Genomic DNA, 23,577 nt, shown 5'->3' with positions numbered 1-23,577 from the left:
AGAGTAACAGTCCATTAATTGTAAAATTCCTGTAGGGAGAGAAATAACAAGACAAAACGACATGTAACATATAAAAAACACTTGTCTGTTGATTGTGGTCCCTTCCATACTAATCTACCCCTAGTGGTAAAATAAACATTCAGTGTCACTCATATGTGTGAGACCATTCATACGAGCAATAGTACAGGTAAAATTAAAAACAGTGCTTGCTTGCGATGTTTGTGAGCATGTTTGCGGTGTGGACAAGTCATAGGTTCATGCTGCACCGATTGTCCATTGCCGTAGTGAAAAAGGGATGTACATTAGCTAAATAAACAAGCAGGCTTGTGACCAGAATCGGTGAGCATGCCAGTGAGGCACTCAAAATGAGTGTCGCGCTAAACTTGTTAGCGTGCTGTAAAACCGTCCTTAATGAACGTGAAACAAAGGGGCCGTGATGCTAGAAGATTAAGCAAATGACCTGCGTGTTACGCGTGAACCGTAGCTGCATAGTATTTAAGTAATTCATGGTATTTCCATGGCCATACGAGTCCAGGGCGGGAAGAGCTCCTACTAGGTCCTCTAAAGGAAAGGTTTGAAAAAGCATCGATGAGAAAATTGTTTGGAGCAGGAGTGAAAAGGTAGCTGAATGGGCGACTTTTGGGATCTGTAAGGAAAGTTCTTACTTGGTCTCGGTGCTCCCCCATGTCTCAACCTACTGCGGCGTCCACTTGAACGAGACGATCTCAAGGGACTGGAACCAGCAGGTATAAGAGCAAAGGCTGGGTGGGAGGGCTGATAGTTAAGTGGTGACACCTGCGCGCAGTAAACGACAACTCTAACCTGTACTAGGCGTGTCGCAAGTAGGAGCTGTCGGGAATGTCAAAACATGCAAATACGTGCATGGCATCGAGGCGTCAGTGTACGAATCACTGCGTGAAGACTGGAAAGCTGACCTGTCACGTAGCGGGCAGCTGGACACCAGTGGCGTCTGCTGCCTATGAATAGAGAAATTAAAGCCCATAGCGCAAGGAGAGTATCCAGCCGGTAGTGTGCAAATAAAGCTAGAAATTAAACCCAGAATAAATAACGTGCCACTGTGATGGGTGAGTTTAAAAAAGGGCCATTATCAAGTGCTGTGTGATGTGTTGTTAGTGAGCACGTTTGCCCGAGATGTCGCTACCAGCAAAACGCCACGGTGTGGTCTAGAGGTGCCTGAATCACCTCAAGATTGCCAAATTCATTTTTGGGGGGCAAAAGGGCTGATGAGTTCAAAAGTTGGGAATTCAAGAGTTGGGAAGGTCAAGAGTTGGGAAGCCTAGCTATACACATAGTTAATAATCTTTGGTTAGGTCAAGGTGTTACAAAGGTCACTGTAGATTCATGTGTTAATATTTATAGTGTCTATCTACTCAGACTGTTCCACTGGATATTGTCTTTCAAACCCCGGAGATGGGTAGATAACAGGTAAATCCAACGTTGTTCTTTTTCTAACAGTTGTTGCTGGATGTTCCCACTCCTCATTTTCAGATGTTCAATTATTACCCATTCCATATCATTTGTGGTGTGACCTGCTTCCAGAAAGTGGTTCGTCATTCGTGTTGTGTTTCGTTTGCAACGAATCGTGCTTCTATGCTCACATATTCTGATCTTTACTTTTCGACTTGTCATGCCCACATACCTAAAATCACATGGACATGTGATGAGGTAGATAGCGTTATCTGTGATACAATTAGTATGTGTGCGAATTTGCCACACTTGCCCTGGTTCCATGTTGAGAGTTTTTGTTGGGTTTGTTAAGTGGCAAATACTGCAGTCACTGCAGGGGTAGTGTCCAGTGACCATAGGGAGGCCCCATGCATTGTGTATACCTGTAGGTTCCACTCCCTCAAGATCGTCTCATTCCAGTGGACGCCGCAGTAGGTTGAGATGTGGGGAGCACCGAGACCAAGTAAAAACTTTCCTTACAGATCCCAAAAGTGGCCTGTGAGAAGTTGGCCTGATGTGCAGTGCTCACTATTCTAGTGATCACTATATATCAGTCCAAACAACCCTTATTGATGATTGGTTGTAAGTCAACCTTATAGACCAGCTATCCTAGTAGCATGGATACGAGCAGTCTAAGGCTAAGACTCTAGAGGGCGTGTTAAGCCAGCTGTTTTACCATCACATTACCCCTTGAACACCCAGTGAAAGGACACCACACAAGTGTTATGAAAATAAACAATGTATTTATTAGAATCACAACAACCCTGTACTCTTTATGAGGACAGGGTGCTAAGCACACAACAAAACTCTTATGAAAATACTTAAGTTAGCACGTTATACACAAATGCCCGAGGGGCACGAAAAACCATATACTCTAAAAGTGGAATGCGAATTACTAGCAGGTAAGTAACAGTACTAATAGGCTTTGGAATCGCTAGGACTTGACTAGGGAATCGTTAGATTACTACTAGGAGGCCCAGGGGACTCGGGTGCAGAGTGTGCACTCTCACGCGGGATGCGGGACAAAGTCTATGGGAGCTAGAATTCACAAAGTTAGTGTTCACGGGCGAACCCGACCTGGTAGGGAGAAAATGACAGTGGATCCTGACCCTTGGATAGTGAGGCTATGCTGGGACACCGAAGTGCCGAAGTTACCTAGCCCAGGGGCTGCAGCTGCATAGGTCTGAAAAGACGTCGGGAATCCTCGTGCCGGACCAGGAGCCTGGAAGGAAGAAGTTGCTGGCAGGCGACCAGTGAAGAAAAGTTCGATGGATCCAAGCCTGGATCAAGGAAGAAGAAAACCTGAAAGCAGAGGGGACCAAGTTCTTGAATCACTAGCCAGTGATTAAGTGGGCACCAGGATGGCACCGGGCGAAGTCACCTCGCCTAGGTGAGTGGGCGACGCTGGCTCTGCAGATCTCACGGACCAGGAGGCGTTGTCGGCGACCAGGATGGAGAGGCGAGCTGTCCCACGATGGATGAAGCTGTCGGCGTCGAAGTTACCCAGGATTGGGCAACAAGCCTTGGCTAATTCAAGCCCACGCGGTGGACTCAAAATGGCGTCTTGAGTGGACCAGGAGGGTCCGGGGTGCTCCTCTTTTGGAAGGGAGCAAGGGCCAGCCTGGAGCAACCAGACCAGCAGCAGAAATGTCGTCGGGCGTCGTTCAGAAGGCCACAAGCCAGCGGGCTAGTAGCCAAACAACGCGGTGAGCAGCAGAAAGCAGAAGGGCCCCACGCCGATCGTGGAGATGCTGGGGGGCTGCTCTTCGGTGCTGGAGCTGCTCAGGGTCGGGGCTTCTCGGACCCCAAAGCACTCACCAGGAAATTACTCGGCGGGCTTGCTGTGCAGAAGTCGTGCAGTCTTGAAGATGGCCGGTCCCTCGAGGTCTCGTCGCACCCACGGTTCTCAGCTGGGCTGTAGAGGTGGGTAGAGGTCAGAGGTGCCAGGGAAGCCGGTTCTCGTCGAGCTTGGCAGTCGGATTCCGGAGGAAGGACTTGCAGCAGACCGCAGTGTTCTTAGATGGTGCCTGCGGATGCAGGGTGACTACTCCTTAGCCACAAGGGAGAATCTTGAAGAAGAAATCGTGAAGTCCTTTCGTGGAAAGTGGTATCTTGATTCCAAAGATGATCTGATTTGGAAGGGGGCCAGTCCCTACCTTTATCTGGGAAAAGGGGGCTGGCACGCGACTAAGTCCTGCCCTAGGGGTGGGACCAGGAGGGGGGTGGTAACACCCACTTCCTTGGCGGGCTTTTCCCCAGCACAGGGTCTGGAGTGTCCCTGGAACTGGTTCAAGCCAGCCTATGCACAGTGAGCACCGGGGTGCCACGTGCAGTCACCTTCCTCTGAAGCCCTGCCTACCTACAATACACAAAATCCTGTCTGGGACGGTGCTGGCACCGCCCCTGGCAGGAAACCCTTTGTCCTTATCTCCTGCTCTGGGAGGACTCCCAGCAGCAGGAGGGCAGACTTGTGTCTCGGTGGCAGCATCCATTTTGTGGATGCTAAGGCTCTGTCTGACTTTAACCGGGGTTAGGGGTTACATACATGTCGTGTCCCTCTAGAAGGGTGGAATGCTAACCCCGTCGCCAGAATTGGCGAGGGGTTAGTATTCCAATTCGTAGGACACCTTACTCGACATGTTTTGATAAAGCGATACCAGAGTTGGCATATAACCGCGAGGATTATAATGCACTTAAGAGTATATGGTATGCGATATCATGGAAACGGCTAAGGGATGGGTCCCGAAAGCCGCAGACAGGCTCAGCTCATGCCAGAGCACCATCTCACACGATCCCAAGCACTCTGCCTTCAGGATTGTTAAGGCCTGCCATAGGAGTGACTGATAGGAGATCTGTGTGTCCATTTTAGGGTTAGATATAGGTATACTATATCTAAAGCAAAGGGTGAGTACACCACCTTGCCCCAGCTGTCGTGCAGCCAGTTGTGTCAGTTTAGTTAGTCAGCCCAGGGGTGGCATAATACATGCTTCAGCCCCTGGGAGACTTCTGGGTACACCTCAGCCCTGGGTACAGGGACTTGGAGAGGGCCCAGTGCCAATTCAGTACCTGAGTACAATTTGGATAGAGAGAACAGCTAGGCTGTGGGTCTGATTAGCAGGCCCACAGCCAGGGAAAGTCGTAAACCAGTGCAGCAAAAAGCAAAAATCTGGGTGATCATAGGATTGCAGACCCTACTCTCCTACATGACCCCCCCCCCCAAACTTTGGGACAATAAACTAACCTTGACCAGGTGAGTCTTCTTGCTCTAAGTGGAAATACCTGGAGAGCCCATCAGCATTGCTGTGATCAGTACCAGGTCTATGCTCCACTGTAAAATCCATCCCCTGTAGGGAAATGGACCACCTAAGCAGTTTGGGGTTTTCACCCTTCATCTGATTTAGCCACAAGAGGGGCTTATGGTCTGTCTGAATGGTGAAGTGAGTGCCAAACAAGTAGGCCCTCAGCTTCTTCAGGGCCCAGACCACAGCAAAGGCCTCCCTCTCAATAGCTGACCAATTTTTCTCTCTGGGTGTCAACCTCCTACTAATGAAAGCAATAGGCTGATCATTACCATCAAAATTCAGTTGAGACAGAACAGCCCCCACACCCAACTCAGAAGCATCTGTTTGGACAATGAATGGCTTGGAGTAATCTGGACTCTTTAGGATAGGTGCTGTGCACATGGCCTGCTTTAGGTCATTGAATGCTTTCTGACAGCTTGCTGTCCACTGAACTTTCTTTGGCATCTTTTTGCTTGTCAGGTCATTAAGAGGGGTCACTATGGACCCATAATTTCTGACAAACTTCCTATAGTACCCAGTCAGGCCCAAGAAAGCTCGAACCTGAGTCTGGGTGATTGGAGGAGTCCAGTCCTTGATGGCCTGTATCTTACTCTCCAGTGGCTGAACCTGGCCTCCACCCACAAGGTGGCCCAGGTACACAACCTGTGTCTGCCCTATCTGGCACTTCGTGGCCTTGATAGTGAGGCCTGCCTTTTGCAGGGCCTCTAACACTTTCCTCAGGTGGACCAGGTGATCCTCCCAGGTGGAGCTAAAGACAGCAATATCGTCTAGATATGCTGCACAGAAGTCATCCAGCCCAGTGAGGACTTGATTCACCAACCTTTGGAAGGTGGCAGGTGCATTTTTCAGTCCAAAGGGCATTACCACAAATTGATAATGCCCTCCAGGGGTAGAAAATGCTGTCTTGGGTTTGGCCTCCTCAGCTAACCTGATTTGCCAATATCCAGCTGTCAAATCAAATGTACTTAAGAAGTTGGCAGAAGCCAATTTATCTATAAGTTCATCTGCTCTTGGTATTGGGTGGGCATCAGTCTTAGTGACTGCATTGAGGCCTCTGTAGTCTACACAAAACCTCATCTCTCTCTTACCACCCTGGGCGTGAGGCTTTGGCACTAGAACTACTGGGCTAGCCCAAGGGCTATCTGAGGGCTCAATGACTCCCAGCTCCAACATTTTCTGCACTTCAGTTTTGATGCAGTCTCTAACATGATCAGGCTGTCTGTAGATTTTACTCTTGACAGGCAGGCTGTCTCCAGTGTCAACATCATGGGTACACCAATCAGTTTGGCTGGGTGTCAGAGAGAACATATGTCTGAAGGATTGCAAGACTTGCCTGCAATCCTGTTGCTGATGTTCAGTGAGGCTGCCACAAAAGACAACACCATCAACTGATCCATCATCAGGATTCTGAGTGAGCAGGTCTGGGAGAGGGTCACTCTCTTCCTCCTGTCCCTCATCTGTGGCCATGAGCAAGCTCATGTCCTTCCTGTCAACATATGCCTTGAGCCTGTTAACATGGAGCACTCTGAGAGGGCTCCTGGGAGTTCCAAGGTCCACCAAGTAGGTAACCTCTCCCTTTTGCTCAATGATGGTGTGGGGCCCAGACCATTTGTCTTTCAGAGCTGCTGGGGCCACTGGCTCCAGCACCCACACCTTCTGTCCTGGCTGGTACACAGTCAGAACAGCCTTTTGGTCATGCCAAGCTTTTTGAAGTTCCTGGCTGGCCTCAAGGTTTTTAGATGCCTTTTCCATGTACTCAGCCATCCTGGAGCGGAGACCAAGTACATAGTCCACTATGTTGGTTGCAGGCTTTTTGAGAGGTCTCTCCCATCCTTCCTTCACCAAACACAGGGGTCCTCTCACAGGATGCCCATACAGAAGCTCAAAAGGGCTGTAGCCAACCCCCTTCTGTGGGACCTCTCTGTAAGCAAACAAGAGGCAGGGGATCAGGACATCCCATCTTCTCCTAAGAGGTTCAGGTAGTCCATGAATCATCCCTTTGAGGGTCCTGTTGAATCTCTCAACAAGCCCATTGCATTGTGGATGATAGGGTGTGGTGAACTTGTAGTTCACACCACACTCTTTCCACATTGCAGTCAGATATCCTGACATGAAGTTTGTACCACTGTCAGAAACGACCTCCTTTGGAAAACCCACTCTGGAGAACACTCCAACTAGGGCTCTTGCCACCACAGGGGCTGTGGTGGTCCTCAGGGGAATAGCTTCAGGATACCTGGTGGGATGGTCCACCACCACCAGTATAAACTTGTGCTCTGATGCTGTCTGGGGTTCCATTGGACCAACAATGTCAATCCCCACTCTTTCAAAGGGAACCCCCACCACAGGTAGTGGTATGAGGGGGGCCCTTGTTGTGCCACCTGACTTACCACTGGCTTGGCAAGTGACACAGGAGCGACAAAACTCCTTGGTATTCTCATTCATATGGGGCCAGTGAAAGTGTGAGACAAGCCTGTCCCAAGTCTTTGTCTGACCTAAGTGACCTGCAAGGGGAATCTCATAGGCCAAGGTGAGAAGGAAACCTCTCAGAGACAAGGGGATGACCAGCCTCCTGGTTGCACCAGGCTTGGGGTCTCTTGACTCAGAGTACAGGAGTCCATCTTCCCAGTATACCCTGTGGGCACCTGTGGCATTCCCTGCAGCCTCAGCAGCAGCCTGCTGTCTGAGGGGTTCAAGGGAAGGGCAGCTCAACTGTTCCTTCCCCAGGTCTGCTCTGGAGGGTCCCCCTGAGCCCAGAAACTCAACTTGATCAAGTTCAAGCTCTTTAGGCTCAGTTTCCCTCAGTTCTCTCAGATCAGCCTCCTCAGAGACTTGATCCTCAACCTGGGGTAAGGGGGAAGGCAAAGCCTTACCCTTACTGCTCTTCTTCTTGGAAGGTGTCTGGTCCATAATTTCAGGATCCAGCACCTGTTCAGTGGGGCATTTCCTGGCCTGTGACCTAGTCACAGCAAGCACATGTGCTGGCAAGCCTAACATTTCCATGTGAGTCCTCTGCTCCACTTCTTACCATTGTGATGACTCCAAATCATTGCCCAACAAACAATCAACTGGGAGGTCTGAACTGACTACAACTTTCTTTTGTCCCTTCACTCCACCCCAGGAGAAAGCCACAATTGCCACACTATGACTAGTAGTGACATTGCTGGCATTGGTCACCAGGAAATCAGTACCTGGCATGATCTGTCCAGGGTCCACAAAGTTAGGTGTCACCATGGTGACACTGGCACAAGTGTCCCTATAGGCCTGAGCCATTTTGCCATTTATCAAAGGTGTCTGCCTGTATTTGCCCAAAGTATTGGGACTTATTTCAGGGGACATATCCATATCCCCTGTACAGACAAGGACAGCCTGAGTGAGTGTGCCAACTAAGTTGTCAGACCCCTCAGTACCCAAGGTTAACCCAACTAATGCCTTGGGAGGTACACTACCACTACTGACTGTACTAGGGGGTGCAGTTGCCTTAGGGGCTGTAGTGGCAGGAGTTTGTCCTCCTCTTTTGGTGCACTCACTAAACCAGTGAGATTTACTTTTGCAGTACTGGCACCACCTTTTTGACTGGCCTTCTTGAGTCTTCTTCTTCTGGGAAGCCTGACCCCCACCCTCTTTGGTTTGTTGGGGACCTGGTGAAGACTTCTGGTCATTTTGCTCATTCTTAACATTACCCTTCTGGTCTGCTTTCTTCTGACCACCCTGGTTCTGGTTCTGGTTCTGCTTGATCCTTGTCCTGACCCATTTGTCTGCCTTCTTTCCCAATTCTTGGGGAGAGGTCAGATCTGAATCAACAAGGTGCTGGTGCAACAACTGGTTCTGACAATTGTTTAGAAATTTTTCTCTCATCATTAGATTATACAATCCTGTGTAATGTGTAACCTTGCTACCCAGCAACCAGCCCTCCAAAGCCTTAGTGGCACAATCCACAAAGTCAGACCAGTCCTGAGACTGAGTTTTCTGGGTGTCTCTGAACAGCAACCTGTACTGCTCAGTGGTTAAACCAAACCCATCAACCAGTGTATTCTTCAGGACCTGGTAATTGTTAGCATCCTCTACTCTTGTAGTGAGGAGCTTATCTCTACCTTTACCATCAAAGGAGAGCCACAGTATAGCTGCCCACTGACTCTGGGGAATGCACTGCACAGTGCAGGCCCTCTCCAGAGCAGCCATCCATTTCTGGATATCATCCCCTTGCTTAAAGGGGGGCACTATTTTAGTCAGGTGTTTAGTATCTAAACCCTTCTCTCTATCTCTTGGGAGATTGCTGCCACCAGTGGGAGCTAACCCACTCATCTGCTGCTCTCTTGCCAGGGCAAGCTTCTCTTTGGCCAGGGCAATTTCTTCCCTTTCAATCCTCAGTTCAGCTTGTCTCATCCTAGCTTCATGCTCCCTTCTCTGAGGGGAAGTAAATCTCCTCTGTGGAGGATTCCTTCTCCCCTGAGAAGAGGCATTAGAGTGCAGAGATCTATTGGAGTCCCTAGAAAGAGATCTATCTCTCCTAACCCCAAGGTTAGGCCCACTTAGGGTTAGTACTGGGGGTCCCCCAGATCCTAGCCCAAGTAAGTCTAAGTTGGTCCTGGTTAGCCTTCTGACTACCTCAAGACCTTTGTCTACCTCATCCCCAGAGAGTTCCTCCTGATCCTCCTCCTCCTCAACTGCATTGGCAATGTTGGGGAGGTCTGGATCCCCAGAGGTACCCTCTAAGGCTGGCATATTCCCATCTAGCTGAGAAAGCTTTCTCGCATCATAAGTCTCTAAGAGACCTATTAAAAAGGGAATGGTGGGGTTAGACCCCTGCTTCAGTTTTCTGGAGACACAGATCTGTCTCATCTCCTGGAAACTGAGAGCTGCATATCTTGAAGTGACCTGTGGAGGGTCAACACTGACCAGGGGAGTCTCAGTAGAATCTCCCTGGGTAGACATGCTTTTCTAGTGAGGTGTAAGTGGTGCACTTACCTACACTATATGTTTGCCTACTGATCCCTTGCTAGAGTTGTAGTTTAGGGTGTGCTAAGCCCTAGGAGCTACAACAGCTGGTTCAGTAGAACTCAGAGTATTCTAAGCTAAGTTATATGTACCTTTAGTACTTATGTGATCTTTCACAAGATATTCTTAGGGCATGTGTGGTAAAACAACAGCAAGCTCAAATCCCAACCGCTGCTCACCAATGTGAGAAGTTGGCCTGATGTGCAGTGCTCACTATTCTAGTGATCACTATATATCAGTCCAAACAACCCTTATTGATGATTGGTTGCAAGTCAACCTTATAGACCAGCTATCCTAGTAGCATGGATACGAGCAGTCTAAGGCTAAGACTCTAGAGGGCGTGTTAAGCCAGCTGTTTTACCATCACATTACCCCTTGAACACCCAGTGAAAGGACACCACACAAGTGTTATGAAAATAAACAATGTATTTATTAGAATCACAACAACCCTGTACTCTTTATGAGGACAGGGTGCTAAGCACACAACAAAACTCTTATGAAAATACTTAAGTTAGCACGTTATACACAAATGCCCGAGGGGCACGAAAAACCATATACTCTAAAAGTGGAATGCGAATTACTAGCAGGTAAGTAACAGTACTAATAGGCTTTGGAATCGCTAGGACTTGACTAGGGAATCGTTAGATTACTACTAGGAGGCCCAGGGGACTCGGGTGCAGAGTGTGCACTCTCACGCGGGATGCGGGACAAAGTCTATGGGAGCTAGAATTCACAAAGTTAGTGTTCACGGGCGAACCCGACCTGGTAGGGAGAAAATGACAGTGGATCCTGACCCTTGGATAGTGAGGCTATGCTGGGACACCGAAGTGCCGAAGTTACCTAGCCCAGGGGCTGCTGCTGCATAGGTCTGAAAAGACGTCGGGAATCCTCGTGCCGGACCAGGAGCCTGGAAGGAAGAAGTTGCTGGCAGGCGACCAGTGAAGAAAAGTTCGATGGATCCAAGCCTGGATCAAGGAAGAAGAAAACCTGAAAGCAGAGGGGACCAAGTTCTTGAATCACTAGCCAGTGATTAAGTGGGCACCAGGATGGCACCGGGCGAAGTCACCTCGCCTAGGTGAGTGGGCGACGCTGGCTCTGCAGATCTCACGGACCAGGAGGCGTTGTCGGCGACCAGGATGGAGAGGCGAGCTGTCCCACGATGGATGAAGCTGTCGGCGTCGAAGTTACCCAGGATTGGGCAACAAGCCTTGGCTAATTCAAGCCCACGCGGTGGACTCAAAATGGCGTCTTGAGTGGACCAGGAGGGTCCGGGGTGCTCCTCTTTTGGAAGGGAGCAAGGGCCAGCCTGGAGCAACCAGACCAGCAGCAGAAATGTCGTCGGGCGTCGTTCAGAAGGCCACAAGCCAGCGGGCTAGTAGCCAAACAACGCGGTGAGCAGCAGAAAGCAGAAGGGCCCCACGCCGATCGTGGAGATGCTGGGGGGCTGCTCTTCGGTGCTGGAGCTGCTCAGGGTCGGGGCTTCTCGGACCCCAAAGCACTCACCAGGAAATTACTCGGCGGGCTTGCTGTGCAGAAGTCGTGCAGTCTTGAAGATGGCCGGTCCCTCGAGGTCTCGTCGCACCCACGGTTCTCAGCTGGGCTGTAGAGGTGGGTAGAGGTCAGAGGTGCCAGGGAAGCCGGTTCTCGTCGAGCTGGGCAGTCGGATTCCGGAGGAAGGACTTGCAGCAGACCGCAGTGTTCTTAGATGGTGCCTGCGGATGCAGGGTGACTACTCCTTAGCCACAAGGGAGAATCTTGAAGAAGAAATCGTGAAGTCCTTTCGTGGAAAGTGGTATCTTGATTCCAAAGATGATCTGATTTGGAAGGGGGCCAGTCCCTACCTTTATCTGGGAAAAGGGGGCTGGCACGCGACTAAGTCCTGCCCTAGGGGTGGGACCAGGAGGGGGGTGGTAACACCCACTTCCTTGGCGGGCTTTTCCCCAGCACAGGGTCTGGAGTGTCCCTGGAACTGGTTCAAGCCAGCCTATGCACAGTGAGCACCGGGGTGCCACGTGCAGTCACCTTCCTCTGAAGCCCTGCCTACCTACAATACACAAAATCCTGTCTGGGACGGTGCTGGCACCGCCCCTGGCAGGAAACCCTTTGTCCTTATCTCCTGCTCTGGGAGGACTCCCAGCAGCAGGAGGGCAGACTTGTGTCTCGGTGGCAGCATCCATTTTGTGGATGCTAAGGCTCTGTCTGACTTTAACCGGGGTTAGGGGTTACATACATGTCGTGTCCCTCTAGAAGGGTGGAATGCTAACCCCGTCGCCAGAATTGGCGAGGGGTTAGTATTCCAATTCGTAGGACACCTTACTCGACATGTTTTGATAAAGCGATACCAGAGTTGGCATATAACCGCGAGGATTATAATGCACTTAAGAGTATATGGTATGCGATATCATGGAAACGGCTAAGGGATGGGTCCCGAAAGCCGCAGACAGGCTCAGCTCATGCCAGAGCACCATCTCACACGATCCCAAGCACTCTGCCTTCAGGATTGTTAAGGCCTGCCATAGGAGTGACTGATAGGAGATCTGTGTGTCCATTTTAGGGTTAGATATAGGTATACTATATCTAAAGCAAAGGGTGAGTACACCACCTTGCCCCAGCTGTCGTGCAGCCAGTTGTGTCAGTTTAGTTAGTCAGCCCAGGGGTGGCATAATACATGCTTCAGCCCCTGGGAGACTTCTGGGTACACCTCAGCCCTGGGTACAGGGACTTGGAGAGGGCCCAGTGCCAATTCAGTACCTGAGTACAATTTGGATAGAGAGAACAGCTAGGCTGTGGGTCTGATTAGCAGGCCCACAGCCAGGGAAAGTCGTAAACCAGTGCAGCAAAAAGCAAAAATCTGGGTGATCATAGGATTGCAGACCCTACTCTCCTACATGGCCCATTTGTGGAATTTGGCAGAGATCGATGTTAGCATTTAGCTGAAGCCATCTTGGTTATGGCAGCCATTTCGTTAACCATGTGCTCGCCATGTGCTCTTTCCTTCTTCTCGGTCGTTTGCCCTTGTGCTTTGCTCAAAGAACTGGCTATACTTAGCCTCCGCTACTCTGCACAGGCTCAGAAGTGTTTGTAGCTGTCCATGCACCTGCTTAGGTTTCTTAATGCCAGGATGTTTCTACTAAAGTCAGCAACTGTTGGCTCCTCTTTTGTTGACTGTGCATTTCTATATGACCATTTAGGTATGTAACTCTCCTATGTGTGCTTGTACCGCCTTCTCTTGAGCTCCTGTGTGGGTATACAAGACCCATGGTTCTTCTACTCTTTGTGCTACTTCATACACTACCGAAGGGTGTTGTGTGAATGTAGTACCACCTCATGAGGTTAATAAAATATCTCTTTGCTATTTCAGTTTCCGTGCCAACTTCTATTTACTGGTCTGAGGACTTGTGTGCAGAGAAGGGCGAACCCCTAGCACTGGTAAGCCTTGCTGAGGTCCACCTTTACACATTCAGCTACCTTTTCGCTCATGCTCCAGACAGTTTGCTCATCTATGCTTTTAATCAGGTGTCATTGCACAGTTGGGAAACATTCGACTACCCAACTGGGAACCCAATGATGGAGCATGACACCAACCAGGTTGTTGTGTGAGGGTTCTTTTAAACAATTCCTGCGGTGTTAGACACTACTCAGGTTAACTAGTTACTCTCTAGTGGCGCGTCTCTGTTGGTTTTTTTGAGTATTACCTTGGGACAAGGATGGCCCACACACTGTCCGGACTCTCTCCTTTTGTTTTTTGAAGTACTGTCTATCACTGCCTTCCCAAGGCCCCCGCTTAATTTGGCAATATACCACATTAGCGCTGCACTAACCAACTATGCAATAACCTGAAGACCAGTATGTGGAGGAGGACTCCCTAGCACACCTCCAATTGGATGAGGATTTTTACCAGGTAGTTGATGACTCCATCTCCAGGGCCATAGTGCCCCGAGAGCAGCACTTGTCAGAACAGATTGCTAGGGAGTGCACAAAAATTGCTAGGCCCTCTACCAGGAGCCTACGAAGCCCCACTCCACCCCAAACAGGAGCTCCCCCCCCCCCCAAAAAGGAAATGCGACTCGGGGTTGGATGTGGATGCAATTGCGCACCTTTAACAGGTATTTCTAGCACAGGTTCTCCTTAAAGAAACTATTCCAGAAACCCCAGCAACTCCCTCTGACCGTTCTCCCCCAAAACGCCCTGACCAGCAGAACAAAAGGGATTCCACAGGGGGTTCGGATGAGGAAGCAGGCCACCCTAGACCCTGGTTACCGGCCACTGTCGCTCCCTCAGCTAACACTGATGTCTCTAACCTGCTGGATCTAGATGATATTGTCCATCCCCATTGGGTGATTTGGGTTCCAGCAGACAAGGTATCGAAATATGTTGCTGGCGGCTCTGTAAGCCCATGGAGGACCCCCGCAACCGCCTATGAGTGAAATGCCCTTGCCCCACCTTAGAAGGGAAAGTAGCCCTGACACTCGATATTGACCAAACGATGGCCACTTTCTTGGCAAAGATTGTCAAGAGCCCCAAAAAGGGTATTGGCATTCTCGCCAAGACAAACTCCTTGGCGCGGTCAGGCCCCTCACCAAAATTCTCGATATGGCCGAGGAGTCCAAGCCTTCAGGTTCCCTCATATCCTGAAAGTCTTATCAGGATGGGCTCATCGCGCCATCATCTTCATCAGAAACGCGCACTCTGCATTGTCTACAGAGTGTAGCCGCTCCTTACTAATTAAGGTAGATCCAAAGTTGGGAGACCTTGCTTCCTCGGAGGCTGTAGCGGTGGCGCAAGGGGGCCTATTTGGAGACCCTTTCATCAAAGAACTCAGTAAGTATGTGGCAACGGTCATGTCGCTAGATAAGGCCCGGACCAATATTAGGAGAGTGTTTAGCCCCCGAGTTTTCAAGGGGGACGATTGTGGCAGGGGCCCTTCAACCCTAACCTGCCCAGGAGACAAGGCTCCGGCCATGGACAGTATCAAAGTACCCCAAGTTTCAGCACATTCTACCCGAAAAGAGGAGAGAAGTTCCATGGTTGTGGAGGCTACAGAAGGCAAGCCAGTGGTTGCTCTGACAACAGTGAGTGTTTTACCTTCAGCTCAGATACAGGTGGGGAGTTGGGGGGGGGGGGTTGGGGGCGGTGTCACTTGGCTCACTTTCTTTCATCCTGGGCAGATAGCACCAAAGATGCTTGGATGTTACAGACAATACAGAGGTTTCACGTAGAGTTTCACAGCTGGCCTCTTCAAAGAGTACGCCTCCGGCCTATCTTTTTCTCCAGTTACAGTGCAGGCTTCATCGACGAGGAGATGGCGGCCCTCCTTTAAAAAAGGTTTTTTTTGCAGATCGGAGGAGCATCCCTCTGGTTTCTTAAGCAATCTCTTTCTGGTTATCAAGACCGATTGGGGTCGGAGACTGGTGATCAATCTGAAGAAAATTAACGAGTGGTTGGTTTACCGCCACTTCAAGATAGAGGGCATTCACCTACTCTGTCCTCTGTCCCTTGGATTGGATGGTCAGGCTAGATCTGAAGGACGCCTAACTCATGATTCTGGTGTTTGCCCTTTACCACCGGTTCCTGCAGTTCAAGTGGCACAAACAAGTATTCTATTTCACCACCCTTCCCTTTGGGCTATCGTCGGCCCCTGTTGTCCAAGGTTCTCAAACCGGCAGTGAGGTTCCTGAGAGTGCAGGGCATTCAGGTGATGGTCTACCTGGACGATATGCTCTTCCTAGCACCAATGTCCCCACAAGTTCCACTAACAGCTTCAGTCGTCTGTGAACATGGTGCAGGGCCTAGATTTTGTCATCATTGAGAAGAAATCCCTTCTTACCCCAGTCCAACCGGCGACCTTCTTAAGTTTCATCATAGATTCCTGCTCTTCCTCCCCGAGCCCTCCATCTTTCTCTCGTCTTCGATTCAGGCCATCTTTCTGGGCTCTCAGCATTACTGAGCACTACAGCATTTCAATACCCACCATCTCAGAAGAAGCCTAACATTATCAGGTCGTACCATTATCCAACAAGGCCAGAAAACAGATTAAGTGGTGGCTAACCCATAAGGAGGCTTGTAACGACAGAGCAATTTTCGGTTCCGCCCCCGAGTTGGTGATCGAATCAGACACCAGCAGTTCCAGTTGGGGCGTCAGGTTTTGGGAATTCTCCTCAGAAGGAAGCTAGTCTACCCAAGAACAGACGTTACATATAAACTTTTTCGAACAGCTGGCAAGGTTGTTAGCTGTCCAAAGCTGGAAGAAAGACAGGGTCCAGTCCTGCGTCATTCTACAGATGGACAATATTTCAACAATCTGATATAGGAAATACCTGCGTGGGACAAAATCTCGGACCCTGGCAGACCTGGTAAGGAGCTTTTGGGCTTTCTTCCAGGAAAATCGGGTATCGGTTACAGTAGAATACCTTCAGAGTCAATCGAATCAGGTGGCAGAAAAGCAGTGGCGTCACTAGGGTTGGTGTCACCCGGTGCTGGTAACTCATGGTGTCACCCCCTCACAACTTACCTCATGGACCTCCTCCGCTCCGAGTCCACCAAGAAGGTAGGCCGACACAGTAATGCGTCAGATCTTCCAAATACACAATGCTGCCTTGGGCTCACCATCTTTTTTTCATTCTATATCTGATTTATCCGAGGGGATTCCCTAAGCAGAAGAAACCCTGGAGCACATATGATAATAGATTAGATACAAAGCAAGGTGCTGCTCCCGACACAGATGCTTCATATAGCGATAGCGAACACCAGGCAGCTCTGAAAATAAATTGCTCCTTAACACGTCTTTAAAGCTTCCTTCCTTTTTTATAGCACTGTGACTGTCTTGGGCCTGCCACGGTGACTGGGAGTCTAATGCGATTGCAATGCGATCTGATTGAGTTTGCGTGCCACATTTCTAAACTTCATCAGATAAATAATATAGGGCCCGATTCACAGAACTAACTTAAGACAAAATCCTAAACTTACTACTTTTGGTATTCACAGAAGTTAGGATTTTGTCTTAAGTTTCTCTTAAGACAGACTTAAGACAAACTTAAGTTAGGATTTTGTCTTAAGTCTGTCTTAAGTCTGTCTTAAGACAAAATCTTAACTTCTGTGAATACCAAAAGCAGTAAGTTTAGGATTTTGTCTTAAGTTAGTTCTGTCGGCCCCATATTTCTCACCTCGGCCTCCGGACCCCAGTCAGTCCCAAATTACTGGATGAAGGGGAGACGACGGCGCAGCGCTCGCGATATCAAAGGCAAGCCAAGGTGACAATTATTTTTCTAGCAGCACACGCACACTCCCCTGGCCTGCCGAGACTGTCTCTCCTCCGTCCGACGTGGTGCTGGCGTGCGACAGCCGCGACGCGTCAGAGGAGCACAGCGCGCGGGGGCTGTCCCAGGGCCGTCATTGGTAGCGCTAAAGATTGTCGGCCCTGGGACCCACAAACTGGGTACGCCGCCGCGCATCGCACCATCATCACATCACCACTATAGTCAGTCAGTGGTGCGTGCGTGCGTGGCGACGTGCACTGCACTGACTGCAGCAGCAGCATTTTAATTTGTAAGCAGGTGCGCACCAGTGACCGTGCGCTTGCACTATAATAAAGCAAAGCAGCAGAGCAAAGGTGAGGCTGTGGCAGACATGGCCCTCTATATTGCGATGACGTTTAAAAGTAAAAATGAAAAATACAAGACTCACATTGCCTTAAGGTACAATTTGAGTGAATAGGTTTCATATTAAAGGTTCCAGCATTTGGCAGGAATTAGAAACACACTTCAAAGTCGGATCCTCTCTGCATCAAGCACTCACCATGCATCCTAACAATGCCATAAATCTCAACAACTTCGCATTGCTGAAGTGTGCTAGTCATACAATCCTTATTTTAATGTTCATGTCTTTGCACTTATGTATGTAATGATTTGATGTGATCTGCATGGGTACATTACGCAATGAATAGTTACAATGTTGTTAGGGCCCGCACCCTCTGGTGAATCTCTGCACACCTGCACCCAGGACACCATCACCAGAGACTAAGAAGTGCCTAAAAGAAAAGGAAAGGAAAATACAGGGCACGTGGCTTTCTCTCTCTGTGAACAGAAGCTGGAACGAGATCGCGATGTCAGGATTTCCCCAAGCCCGCTTCCGTTTGAAGCCAAAGCTCTTTGACGGATACTACATTACAAGGCAGAAATTGTCCACTCTCGCTCTTACCAACATGCTGCCCCATCCACCCCTCCACCCCGCCTCTCATATTGACTTTATCTTTAACAGTGTATGTACAGCGCTGCCTGTGCTGCCTTTAGGATATGTTTACTGCACTGTCTGTCTGCACTGCGGTGCAGAGCTGTAGCTGTGTTTGTGTTACACAGCGAGCCAGCGTAACCAGATTGGTGTCACCCCATGATGGGGTGACACCCGGTGCGGTCCGCACCCCCCTAGTGACGCCACTGCAGAAAAGGCACTCACACCTCTGGGATTCGAGACTCTGGAAGTTGGATCCTCAGGTATTCGCCCCCTGATGGACAGAAGGGGTCCTTGATCCATCGATCTGTTTGCCACCCACTTCGACCATCAGTTACCGCGGTTCTTCAGTCAGAGACCTGGTCCAAAGGCGGAGGCAACAGATGCGTTTCTCCAGGATTGGAGTCGAGAGCAGGGTAATGCGTTTCCCCCTTTCTCCATGATTACTCGGGCATCAGCTCAAGTCTGCAGGCAACTGGGGTACTTGGTGATGATCACCCCCATCTGGAGGTCTCAAGTGTGGTTTCCAGTTATTCTGGAACTTTCCTGGGATTTTCCAATCCAACTCCCCCGGTTTCCTCACATTTTTCTAAGCAAAGACCTAAGCACACACCCCTTGGTACAAGAAGGGTTGCTCAACCTGATGACTTGGCAGATTTCAGGCAACGTTGGTGGCTTCCAAGCCTTTGGACACGCTGTGTCTTTACTCTCCAGGGCATGGGCAGACAGTACTACAAAACGATATCGTTCATCCTGGACCAGGTGGGTTTGTTGGCGTTTGCGACAGGAGGTTGATTCTGTGGGCTCCAATGTAGTTCTTAATTTCCTGGCCGATTTGGCAGAGGGAGGTATGGCATATCGTTCTATCAATGCTTTCCACTCTATTTCAGCAGGCCATGCCCCAATTGATGAGGCCCCAGTGGGGGGCGGGGGGGGGAACACCCATTTGTGTGTAGACTGCTCAGAGGGATTTGCCTTTCTCTTCTCCCAGAACCCTGCTACACTGCTCTTTGGTGTAAAGCAACACTATCTCAACTGGTATTATTAAGAAAGGTAATTTAATCAGTATGTACAAGACATTAATTACTAAGAGAAGAAATTTGGGAGACTCATAGTTTGTTGTAAAATGTGCTTAAGGCATCATATATTTTGAATACGAACAATCAATTGTATCAGCACTGTAGGCAAAATTAGCAACAACAACCCAAAAACTTTGTGCACTTATGTGCTCATGACACTCGAACGGAGCAGGTGACAAGTGAAAGGAACAGCGGTAGGCGCAACGGGAAAAAGGTAACTGGTATATACAAAAATGTATGGTTCATATATATTAATTACAGTGACGGATCATGTTATTAAGATATTTGAATGAACCATAATTGAAAAAGCGTGCCATCAAGTGCGCTGAAATGTCAACGGCATTTCGATCCTTAATCATTTAGGATCATCTTCAGGAAGGGGTTGCCTGTTGAAGGTGCTGGACAGGTAGGAAGCAGTAGAGTAGAGGCAGCGAGGCTTGCCCAGAGTAGGTGGCAAGAATGTCCATGGTGAGGGGTCTCAGGTAGGAGCGTGAATGGTGGCAGTGTCACCAAAAAACGAGTAGAGACCCTGTCAGTGCGGTCAATTCTGAGAAAAGGGGTGGGCTGGGACCGGAGGGGGCAGATCGGGCGAGCGAAACACCTAATCGATGTGGCACGGCCGGGGTGCCGCGAGGCTTGCGAGGAAGCCGGAGACATGGTCGGAGCCCTGATCCACTGCCGGCATTGTGTGCGGGGCCGTCCAGTAGGGGTGTCTGTGTGTCACAAGGCAGGGTGCCTGGAACAAATCCAATGGCAACTTTGAGGCCAGGATCAGAGCGGGGCAGCCATGGTTGTGTGCGGACACACCCACAAGTAGCTTGTGAGCTACTGGTAGTTCTCAGTTCTACCTGCATGGAGCTCTCCTGTGTGCAGTATAGCCTAATAAAGGAGAAGTTTCTGCCTTGCTGAATTAATATATGCATACCAAAATTGAAAAGGGAGTATTTGTTATGCAAATGTGTGTATCTTCAGAACTCAAACTGATGTTTTGGGAAAAATTTTAGTATTTCCAAAATATATTTAAAGCGGATATTAGAATGACAAGTCATATGGCGTTGGGGAAACGCATTACAAACATTATTACCTGTGTGTCAGGGACATTACAGCAATGGCTGTTATGCATTATCCACATAAAGGCATTCCTTATTGGCAAAGCTTTTTTTACATTAATGCTGGCAACACTGCCTCATGCATTGATGGGATTACTGCTTGTAAATGTGCGTAGGTGGCCACTACCGCACTCCTGTCTGATTTGCTAGCCAATAAAACATTAATATTAGTAGCTTACGATGATCTGCAGAAAACAGAAACAGCACTCACTACAGAAAAGGTTGGACCCTGGGCTCCACATAAGTGTAAACTCCCCGCTGTGATAGTAAGCATCAAAAAGTGGAGCGTTACACCTAGGTGTAGAAGTACACAAATAAGTAAATATACACACGTGCATTTATCTTTGTAAATCAGGCCCAATATGTCTATGTGTACGGCTAGATGATGTGTAAATACACTTTGGTGTAAGAAGTACAAATTCTCAATACAACGTTCAATCTGCAACAGCTTTTACTATCAATCCCCCTCATTACACTTGCATTTTAAATACATGTGCAGCATGCACAATACGGATTGACACTCCAAAGCATCGAACAACATAGGAGTTTTAAAATAACTGATGGACAATGGGCACGGTTTAATACGCACGTTTTCCTTTAATTGACTCAAAACATCTTGGTACCTGTTTGTATTAAGTCTGCTTGATAGGCCTCCCATTTCTAAATCCTGAAAAAAAATCACCATTCAACCAACACAAATTGACAACGCTGAGAAAGAGCAGAAACAATAGGTAGCACTTCATTAAAAATAAATTATTGCTACAATTCACTAGACAAATATCTGCTCAAGTCCTCCCTAAAAAAAAACCTCAGTGTGTTGGCACATTGTTACATATATCATGTTATGTATGTGCGTTCTTGGATAATAAAATAATCAATAAAAGCGTAGGGTTGGTTCTGCACTGTGTCAGCTAATGACCACGCCCCAGCGAGAACTGTGTAGGCAAACAAATGACAGGTGCCAGTGAATAATAAATACTCTTTTGCGGGTATGCAGATAATGGCGGCCGGCCGGGTACCCCATACTCACAATGCCAGGCAGGTCCGCATACTTGGGGTCCGCCATCTTGTGACAGGGCGTAGGGCTCTCCTGATCAGTGTGGGTTGCCGGGGAAGAACGAAGGCAGCCGAGAAATTAGACTGTACAGGCAATGAAATCCGGAAACGAGTTTAAGGCGAGGGTCATGAAGGACTGCCGTAAAAAGATGCCGCCCCGGTAGCGGTAGAAAGCCGGTGCTGGCTTCACAGGCGGGGATGCGCGTGCTCAGAAAGGCCAATGACGTCACACGGCGCGTATCGGGACTTGTAGTTTTCCGTCTTCTGCTTCGCGTCGCCCTCACGGTTCCGCGAGGAGAAAGACTGAAGAAAAGATGTTGCTACCGTCACCCGTAGTGCCTGGGACATGAAAAACGGTTAGGCAGTAGTTGAGGGTCATGAACTTGTCTTGCGTCTCTGCATACATGTGGCAATATTTTGAGTTTAAATAGGTATTGCATGTTTTCTGTTGAAGAATTTTTGCGCCGCGTGAGGTAGAGCCGCTCCCCAGACTGAAACTGCGTTCCAGAGTACTCTCGGGTTCGTAGCAAATTTTGAGTTGCAAACAGTGCTTTAAATGGGCCGATACTGAGTACTGGCACTTTTTTTTTATTTTTAGAGGGAGACTACCGGCACTTTCCCAAGAGAGACGTAGGGCCAGATGTAGGTAAATTTTATTTTACCACCTCTTAAATACCGCATCATACCGACTCGGTATTTAAGAAGTGGTAAAATAAAAGTACCGAGATGTAGGTAAATACAGATGTGCATTTACCGATTCGGAAACAATCGGTATTTACCGATGCGGTAAATACCGACCGGTAAATGCCCATTCATTCCTATGGGCTTTGAAGCCCATAGGAATGATTGGGAATTTACCGGTCGGTATTTACCGCATCGGTAAATACCGATTGACACAAGGGTGCAGGGGGTGTCACTTTGACACCCTCTGGCACCCCCAAAAGAGGCTCGGGTGCCATGTGGCAGGCATACCTGCCCTAAGGGCAGGTCTGCCTGTCATATGGCATAGGTGTGCATGCACACATGTGGAAGCACACCAGAATCAGTATTTTACCATTAAATAGTATTTGATGGTAAAATACCGATTTTTTGATGCTTGTGGGACTCAGAAGAGTCCCACCTACATATCAATTTTCCCGATTCCGTAAAAATACCGACTCGGTATTTTACATAATCGGTAAATTTACCTATCGGTAAATTTACAGAGTCTGTAAAATACAGGGCCCTACATGTCAAATTGCATTTACCGGTCGGTAACGGCCGAATTCGGCCGTTACCGACCGGTAAATGCCTACCTACATCTGGCCCGTAATGCTTTAATTGGAGCGTACTGGCACTTCTAATAAACAAGCAGGTACTCGTGATTCAGAGCTCCTGCTCTTCTATTTTTCCATTTCAAGCAATGGTCGCAAATGATGGAGTTTTCAGTCTCAATTATATAAAAAACATTTTTTGGGAGCCGCAAGTAAGCATATAGTGGTTTTCTAAGGAAAGTATTGCGCAGTAATAAACATGCAACGTTTTTGGTCACAAACAAGGCTGTTTGTTGGTACGTAATAAGGTAGTGAGTTGCGGTCTCCAACTATTTTAGGTTTTACTAACAAAGGTTTGTTTCGTTAATAATTATTGACCAACTGAGAATCATTTTCGGTGAAGTAATTATTTTGACACATTTGGGAACTGCACAGAAAGATTTGGAACGCATACTCCAGGAAACTTGCGCGCGCGATGGAGATTTCTCCCGAACAGATAATATTTTCAGCCATAAATAAACCTTTTGAGACAAATAGATCAATGTTGTGTCGTGGTGTAATATCTTAGGTGTCTGGTGAGAAAGTTTGTTTCTGGAAAAATCTGTCTAGTTAGCTCGTGTGCTTTAGCTGCCTTTAATGCCATTCATTCCAAAGGTGAACCATACAGAACTGTGCATAGATACTTGGAACCTCAGTGAATTAGGGTGTGCCAAAACTCAGCTTAGTACCCAAAATCCCCTGCCAGACTAGCTACAGTGTCTCATTGGTTATTACAAACTCCCAATGTTTAGACAAACCAGAACATGGACTTAGAACACCTCAGGTAACGTGGAACACATGAACACTCTTTCGTTATACAATCATTCCAATCCAGAACAAGGAGTAAATGAGGACACGTGCACATTTGAAAGGTTTATTTTCTAATGCATTGTTCTCGAGCGCAGTATCTTAGCTAATACAAGCAAACATATTATAAGAAACAAAGTAATCAGCATAGTTACTAGTCCATAGAATACAAAGGGTGATAGCATGTTAAAATGCTTGAGGGAAAAAGGCTACGAGACATCTAATTCTCACCCTCCCTTGCTAG

The 23,577-nt window shown here is 48.5% G+C and overlaps 1 protein-coding gene across 3 annotated transcripts in view; it reads right to left on the bottom strand.

Moving 5' to 3' along the window:
- DCTN2 (dynactin subunit 2) overlaps positions 1–21,464 on the bottom strand; it is a 224,181-nt gene extending 202,717 nt beyond the window's left edge. For 2 of the 3 annotated variants that reach the window (XM_078688971.1, XM_078688972.1), the window contains exon 1: positions 21,209–21,464. In XM_078688971.1, the coding sequence (XP_078545097.1) occupies positions 21,209–21,244 (36 nt within the window). In that variant the 5' untranslated portion in view covers positions 21,245–21,464. The remainder of the gene's footprint in view (positions 1–21,208) is intronic. The other variant, XM_078688973.1, reaches the window with a different exon arrangement.
- Between the last annotated feature and the right edge of the window lie 2,113 nt (positions 21,465–23,577).

The sequence above is a fragment of the Lissotriton helveticus genome, chromosome 1_1 (genome assembly GCF_964261635.1).
Source record: "Lissotriton helveticus chromosome 1_1, aLisHel1.1, whole genome shotgun sequence".
Classification (NCBI taxonomy): domain Eukaryota; kingdom Metazoa; phylum Chordata; class Amphibia; order Caudata; family Salamandridae; genus Lissotriton; species Lissotriton helveticus.
This window is presented reverse-complemented; position numbering and strand designations above follow the sequence as displayed.